General features: G+C 40.0%; 1 protein-coding gene and 1 long non-coding RNA gene across 2 annotated transcripts; both read right to left on the reverse strand.

Annotated features, from left to right (window-relative positions):
* Positions 1–590: 590 nt before the first annotated feature.
* LOC109179772 lies at positions 591–7,061 on the reverse strand. The gene is made up of 3 exons (XR_002053969.1): positions 7,051–7,061; positions 4,834–4,841; positions 591–669 (listed from the first exon to the last, which is right to left on the reverse strand). It is a non-coding gene; the product is annotated as an uncharacterized LOC109179772 (long non-coding RNA).
* A 431-nt stretch (positions 7,062–7,492) lies between these two features.
* On the reverse strand, positions 7,493–8,167 carry LOC109179547 (kunitz-type elastase inhibitor BrEI-like). Its single transcript, XM_019329053.1, has one exon. The coding sequence runs from the start codon at positions 8,165–8,167 to the stop codon at positions 7,493–7,495; it is 675 nt and encodes a 224-aa protein (XP_019184598.1).
* Positions 8,168–8,453: the final 286 nt, after the last annotated feature.

An 8,453-nucleotide genomic window follows, 5' to 3' on the forward strand; every position in this document is an offset into this window, starting at 1 on the left:
TCTTCGTAACATGATGAGGGCGCTAGGTTTTCATAATAACTGGGTGGATTTGGTCATGAAATGTGTAACTACGGTTTCCTACAGTATCCTGGTGAATGGCTCTAGGAGTGATCCAATTATACCTACTCGTGGTCTCAGACAGGGAGATCCGTTATCCCCATACTTATTTATTATCTGTGCAGAGGGTCTTTCTCTTATGTTGCAACAGGCTAACAGGGAGGGACTGATTCATGGATGTAGGGTGGCAAGAGGTGCCCCCCCAGGTCTCTCATTTATTCTTTGCGGATGATAGTCTACTATTTTTCAAAGCTAATGAGGAGGAGGCGAATGGGGTAAAGAAATGTCTGTCAGAATATGAAAGCCTATCTGGGCACGTTGTCAACTACCACAAGTCAAATATTTGCTATAGCAAAAATACAAGGATTATTGACAGGGATAATGTGGCTCAGGCTTTGGGGGTAGCACAAGCTCCGAATTTTGGCAAATATTTGGGCCTACCTTCTTTCGTGGGAAGGAATAAGAAGGCAGCTTTTGCCTATATTGAGGATAAAATACGCCAAAGGATTGGGTCTTGGAATAAAAGATTACTATCCCAAGCAGGTAAAGAGATACTATTGAAAAGTGTAGCACAATCTATGCCTACCTTCTCAATGAGTGTTTTTTTGCTACCTATATCAGTATGTACGGCAACTGAGAGGACCATGAATAGATATTGGTGGGACTCTGGAATTGATAGACGGATACACTGGAAGGCTTGGGATAAATTGTGTGTCCCAAAAAAGTATGGTGGGTTGGGATTTAAGGATTTACGTGCATTTAATCTGGCAATGTTGGGGAAGCAGGCATGGCGAATGCTCACTAAACCTGACTCTTTAGTGGCTCGTGTCTATAAAGCCCGGTATTTCCCTACGGGAACGTTTTTTGATGCACAGGTAGGAAATAACCCCAGTTTTTGTTGGCGGAGCATTATGGCAGCAAAGAGTATAATTTGTAGTGGGGTGAGACGAAGAATAGGAAATGGGGAATCTACGTTTATATGGACCCACCCCTGGTTGCAAGATGAACAGGACCCTATGATACAAACGGAAATGCCAGTAAACAAGGGGCCAGAGTAATGGGGTTAATTGACCAGCAAACAGGAACATGGGATAATGATATTCTAACAGATTTATTCCAACCTGAAGATGTAGGAAGAATTATGAGAATACCTGTCTCCCTGGACTATAGTGATACATGGTATTGGCATGGAGACCCAAAAGGTCTATATTCTGTGAAGAGTGGATACAGGCGTATAGTGGGGGACTATGAGAGTCAAGGGGGAGATTTTGTGAATTGGCTAGCCTTGTGGCGACTCAAAATACCCCCAAAATGGAGAATGTTTCTGTGGAGAGCCATTTTTGATATATTGCCCACTACTACAAACTTGCTTATAAAGAGGGTTGATGTGAGCCCTTATTGTGCCATGTGTGGGATATCACAAGAAGATACAATGCATGCTTTAGTCTTGTGTGATTTTGCAAGGACCATTTGGGAACAATCCAACCTTACAATCCCCAACATTGTCACGAATATTTTTCATGTTTGGTTTGAGGAACTTCAAAATGTTTTAGATTCTGATGGAATGTTATATGCAGCATCAATTCTATACAACATTTGGAGAGCACGAAATCGAGCGGTATGGGAGGCATGCCTGCCACGGCCAAACTCGCTACTCCGAGCCGCCGTGACTGCCAAAGATGCATGGCTCCTAGCACGCCCCATCCGTCCGCCAAGAGCACCGCCCGCGCCCGCCACTGCCATAAGCCACGCTGCCGAGAGTGCTGCCGACAGGGGGACCACTTTGATTGCCGAACATTATGTGCCAAATTTGAGAAGATGTCGGGTTGACGCAGGGTATTTACACGACACGGGGAAGGCCACTGTAGGGGCTGTTTTGTTCGATGTAAATGGAGGATATATTGCGGCCTTCAATGCACCGTTACCAACTTGTGTCTCACCTCTTATGGCCGAAGCTTTGGCATGCAAAGAGGCTTTATCATGGTTGAAGGAAAGAGGGGAGCAGAATATTGAGTTATACACAGATTGCTTGACATTGCAACGCTATCTTACAACACCAACCGCTGCGTTTCGCTCCTATGTGGGCTATGCTATTGACGGCTGCAGGCAAATTGCCACTTTATTTCAGTATTGTTCATTTAGATTTATTGCTAGATCAGATAATTATTTAGCTCATGCATTAGCTACTTCGGCTTATCAGCAACTTGCTGCTATGTACTGGGATATGCACCCACCAGACATTATTTCAGCCTTTTTCTAATGAAGCACCCATATAATTTTCAAAAAAAAAAATTTTAATTAGATGTCTATAATGCCTTTATTTAAAAAAAAAATATTTCATTACAAAAAATTTAAAAAGAGATATAATTTCATTAGTTATTTTATCTTTGTTTTCTACAATTCAAAGACTAGTTACCTTCAAATTTATAAATTTATTATATTCACTACATTGTCTATTATCTTCTTTTTACATTATCTTGTAATTAGATATCAAAGTTATAAGACAAAATAAGTTATATATATTTATTTACTAAGTATTTTATATAAATATAATAAATATTAATATTTTGTTCAATACTTTCATATGATAATCTACAATACACATCTCACACCACATGAAATATGTAGAGGAAGAACTACCACAACCAAATATCAATATGTCCTTGTAAGATAAAAAGTAATAGTATCCCAGTCATATACACAACAAGGGAAATCTAAAGCTTCCTACACTATAATCTTATTGCACGATGTATCCCTCTATGCGGTACCACCAGTAATCCAATTGCACACGACACACTACTAATAAAAAATAAAATAAAAAAGACAACATGTACTGAAGATGAAGACAATGACAATGCTACCAAAAGAGAATTAAGAAGAATTAGAAAAATTTAAACTAAAAGTAGTATTTATTTTAGACTATCGTTTTTGGACTAAGTATTTAGACTAGCGTTATTATAAAGTTGCAAACATTTATTTTAGTGATATTTATAATCAATATCTCATATATTATCTTGCATTTATATACTTTAAATTACCAATTCAATGAACAAATTCAACATTGATTTACCTATGCATAAACATCTCCTATATATTATTGGGCATTATCTCATCGCTCAAAGCGCGTCAAAAAACTAGCATATATATATATATATATTTATTTATTTATTTATTTACAGCTTAAATTGCATTATGGCCCTGTTTGGTAAAAATAGTTAGCCTATAGGCTAATTTTGACTTATTTGATCACTATTAGTTATTTGACTTGGTTTAAAAATCAATATAAGGATTTGGCTAATTAATTTTTTGTACTCCAAAATGCTAAAATTCAAAAAGCTACTCAAAACAACTTTTTCAATTAGCTTTTAGAAAAAAAGAAACTATACCAAACAGCTATCAGCTAACAGCTAATTTACCAAACACCTTTCTACAATCAACTAATGTTATCAACTAGTTATACCTTCTAATTAATCCAATCAACTAACAACTAACAACTAACAACTACCAGCTAACAACCATTTACTATGTGATTAACAACTAACAACTACCCGCTGCCCGGAACAGCGCCCACCGGCGGGTGACCCCACCCACCGGCTACCCGCTGGTCCACACCCCACCCTGGGTCCCCGGCTTCCCCGTTTGATGTTCCCTGTCCCCCATGGTGTCCCAACGGACCCCGTTTGTCGTGCCTGAGTATAGTTTGTAATTTCGGGTACTATTCGTAGGTTAAACGAGTCTTAGGAATTGCATGCTAGTTGAATTGGTAACCCGTGGACCTAGGTGGAAGTTATATGAGCCTTTAGGAACTATTCTTAGTGTGTGAATGATCACATGTAAGCTTAATTATATGTTCCCCCTTCCCTATGTGATTAATGTGTCATTATGTGCTATTGTGTGTTACGTGATGCAGACCCCAACTTGGTTAAGACCAATTGGGCTATACAGGCAGTTGAATGGGCTGAGAACCATCCCAACTGTTAACCAGGCCGGTTAAGATCGGTCAGGGATATTGATGTGATATAGGACTGAGGTCCACTATACGGGCAGTTGAATGGGTTGAGAACCATCCCAACTGTTAACCAGGCTGGTAGAGACCGGTCAGGTATATAAAGATTATGTGTAGGACTGAAGGTCCACATGGGCCTCGGTGATATGACCCATCGACCGGGATGCGCCAGGCGGTATGGGGCCAACAAGCCGAGGAAGGTTGTAGTCCACCGACCTGAGTAATCAGGCGGTGTGTAGGGCTACGACTGGCTGCGACCCACCAAGTGGTGGGACATCGGTATGTAGGACCGTAGTCTCCGAGGATCTTTGTCCACCGACTGAGTTTAGCTCAGCGGTGTGTCGGGCTTGATCCGCTACGGCCCGCCGATTGTGCGCACCAACGGTGTGTAGGGTCGTAAGTCCCCCCCTTGTAAAGGGGATCACGGTCCACCGACTGGGCGCATCAGCGGTGTGTCAGATCGTGGTCCGACGTAGAGTTCGTCAGCGGTTCTCCAAGGGTTGGTTGCGATCAACTCCCCTCGTACTACGGTACTGAAGTAGGGTGCTGCGGGGCCGTGTTAATGCTATAGGCATTAACCCTCCTGTTCGGGGCATGCGATTGGTCCCTTGGCGCCATCGATGATTATGTGATATGAATGATGTTTGGATGATAATGTGGATTGGAATTGAGAAGTGGCTTGTGACCGTAAATGCGTATTCCTCATGATGTTGTTATTATTGTCTGATATGCTTATCCCTATTTGCTGAGTCTATTCCTGGTTTTAAAACTAGTGTCTCTTAAGTATATATCTTCCTGCTTCGAAATGATTTTTGTATATCTATATATATATATATATATATATATATATATATATATATATATATATATATATATACTATATTTCAACGCGTTGGAGTGGGTTACCAGCATCTCTCGCTGAACAGATATATTTGGCTTTCAGGCACAGAGGAGTAGACACTGGAGCGCGCTAGAGATTTGGAGCATAGAGTAGATAGTTTCCCTTTCGGCCTGTGTGCCATGCTTATGTATTTACATTATCGAGGATATTAGTTAGTTAGCCTGTGCACCTGGGTTCTCTAGCCCAGGTGTGGCATAGCACCCCGTACTCTACTATATATTGTTTTGGGATTTAATGATAATTTACCTTTATTATATAAGTCATAAAAGTTGAAAAATTTCGGGGTGTTACAACTTTCACTAAGTGAAGCAATAAGAATGTTGTCTATGTCTCACAGCTGGGCAACCATTCTAAACAAAAGGTGTCCTAGGAATGATATTCACAAAAGCCAAGGAGCATTAAATGATTAGTACCATCTTGGCAGAGAAAAGGATAAAAAGCCATAGTCCTTTTTATCATCCACGGCTACACAGTACAGCCTAATTAAATGCTCCATGCCCACTGGTCCTCCCCTATGAATACCTCTCTTCTCCATTGAAGAAGTGTCTGATCGTTCAGCAGATTTTATCATTAGAAAAGCTCTTTAAAACTAGTTTATTCATAAGCATTTCTTGATCAGCGTGATATATTTGTGAAGAATTCATAAATGATAATCTTAGCTTACATCTACTCTTCACAAGCTTGAAAATGTCTTGCATCTTTTCACACTTGAAGATTTATTCAGTCACCAAGACAAGACTTCAACCAGTTGGAGGAACTCGACATAATCTTTCCAACACTCACCCTGAGGAAGAAGTTGATAGAGGTAGAGTAAACTCGAGGAGTTGAAAAACCTTCCAAGTAGCTGTCCGGCTTAGTGATCAAGGAAACTAGCTTGAAATAGTTTGTACTAGGAGTGATAGTGCAAACCCTTTCACATGTTGTGGAAGAAGAGTGGAGTAGGCTTCGTTAACAGCCGAACCACTATAAAAATCTTTCTCTCCATCTCTCTTTATTTTCAGTTGATTATCTTTCATGCATTACATTTCATACTGACCGAACTATAATTCTTCATAGCGAAACTGTGCAAAGTTCAAATTAAAACAAACCATTTATTCCGCTGTGAACCACTCCGAAAGGAGTTGCTCTCAAAAATCGAGTAGATTCTATTCACCCCCCCCCCCCCTAGACACTCCTTTCGACCCTACCGGGACCAACAAGTGGTATCAGAGCGGTTACCTTGTACCGTAAACGTTTCGCTTTACTGCCTTGTATTAGCTGTAGGTGGTATTACTTGCTCATTGAAAAAGGTTAAAAACTGTAGTTTTATATATAAAAAATAACGGTTAAAAACTATTGTCTATACGTGTGATTTTCAACAACACTCTGTTGGAAAATAGTCGCAACGTCAACGTGCGATAAGGAAGTCTTTTAAGAAGCACAGACACAACGGTGTATGGTTGAAAGAAAATCTGTGCCGTGTTATAATAACACTACCTTAAAAGCGTTATTTGCCCGGAATCGGTGCAGTTGCCCGGTAACTGTGCAGTTAGAACCCTGACACGTTTTCGACAGGCTACACAGACCTACTACGGATAGCTTGCACTAGTAATCACGTAGGCGAACTTCACTATTGCTCAGACTTTAATAGGCAGACACGAAATTATATATATATATATATTAATTCTCACACGAGCTGAGAAAGAAGGAAGAAGCTTTAATGTTGAGTGTGTTTAGACAAAACAGCTTGATCCTTTATATACTGTAGAGTAGGGGAGATTTCAACTCATTCCATCCCCACATTAGCTAGAAATTAGGGGGTGGGAATGAGCAAACCATGCAGCCACTCCTTTGTACGCAAGTAAAGACAAGTCATTAGTGACTATCCAAAATATGTGTTGCTTCTTTGAATGGAATATTTCCAACACACTCAATAGACAACGGTTTAAAATATTGTCTATGTGTGTGACTTTTCAATAACACTCAATAGACAACAATTTTTACTGTTAAGGTAATTTAATTCAGAATTATTATATTAATTAATGGTTGATTAAATATTAGTTAGGCCAAGAAGAACCGAACAATAAAATTCTTGGTCCATTCCAACGCATGCACATCCCAAAAACTTACAAATTTTTCTTAAATTTATATAGCTCAAAATTATTATATTTATTAATTTATGTATTTATTTTTATTATAATAAGTTACAAGTTAAAGATGGATAATTTATTCCAACGCATGCACATTTTGTATTATCATTAATATAGGTAATTGTTGGAAAAAGTAATCTCCATTACTATATAAATTTCCAACAGTGATTTTGTAAATAATTATTTCATAAATAGAAAGAAAGTTTATTTATTATATATTTAATTTATATTGCACACAATTGCAATTATGGGATACATCTATCATACATATGCCGTAGGCTTTCCATAACCGGGTGGCAAAGTCATGCCCATTATTTAAACGTTAATTATTATTATTGTCTATTGATAGATGATGATAGATATGATAGATGGTTCAACGTAACGTTGGTACGGCTTTGATCACTCATCAACCTTTAGGAATTCAAAAGCATATAGCGATTCGTCGTTGTAGTTGATTCCCAGCTGATATCCATTGCCGACTCTGCCAATACGAAAGTAACCAATCCTGCACCCAAGGCAAAGGCTCGGCCACCAGGTGAAAAGGTACCCTCTTCCATTAATATTCTTCTGAATCCTAAACCAGTTCCCAATATCATCCTCCTTGTCTATAACGCCACCGGTCACTATCATCGCCTGATAATTAAGCTTCCAAACATTCTCCTCAGCACAGGGATCAGATGGGTCCGGCGAGTCGAAGGCAACGTTCAGTGGGTACTGCGATATGATGACGGCGTCGCCGCCCTCGCGCTTTAGAGGGTAGAAACTTAAAGGACGACGCACGGCGGGAGGTTGCATGCCGGCTAATGTGATGTTTATTACTACGTCGGTGGGGCAGGTGGAGGGGTTTCCTGTGTCCGAGTTAGCCACGCTTATGCCGCCGTCCACGCCGATGACGGCTGGGATGGCGTAGTATTTGGCTCCGGCGATGACTGGGTTGCCGGCCGCGTCTAAGATGGCGTTGGTTCCGTCGGCCTTTGTGGGGAGGCGGATGAGTGGAGGAAGGCCGGAGATGGCCAGCGGAAGGAAAGAAATGGCAATGCCGGAGAAAACTAAAAGGATTATTGCTGTCTTCATTTTGATTGAGACCAGAGATATAAAGATAAGTGTGTTTGGTTTGGTGCTTAGGGAAGGGCAAAAACACTCAATTATATAGTAGGCAAAATATATAGTACGGCGTAACATATATAAATGTGATGTGATGCCAAAACAAAAACGTGCAGTGTGGCATTTAAAGCTTAGCTTCCCACCTATGGGTATATAATGACAATAGACACGTGTTGATGGTAGCAAATTTTAAAAGAAAAATTGGTGATACATTTTAAAAGGGTATTTAATGACGATAGACACGTGTCGATGGTAG

The sequence above is a fragment of the Ipomoea nil genome, unplaced genomic scaffold (genome assembly GCF_001879475.1).
Source record: "Ipomoea nil cultivar Tokyo-kokei standard unplaced genomic scaffold, Asagao_1.1 scaffold0179, whole genome shotgun sequence".
Classification (NCBI taxonomy): Eukaryota; Viridiplantae; Streptophyta; class Magnoliopsida; order Solanales; family Convolvulaceae; genus Ipomoea; species Ipomoea nil.

Bases quoted from the DNA above. Each gene is read 5' to 3' on its own strand.
- LOC109179547 (XM_019329053.1), bottom strand. From the start codon at position 8,167: ATGAAGACAGCAATAATCCTTTTAGTTTTCTCCGGCATTGCCATTTCT.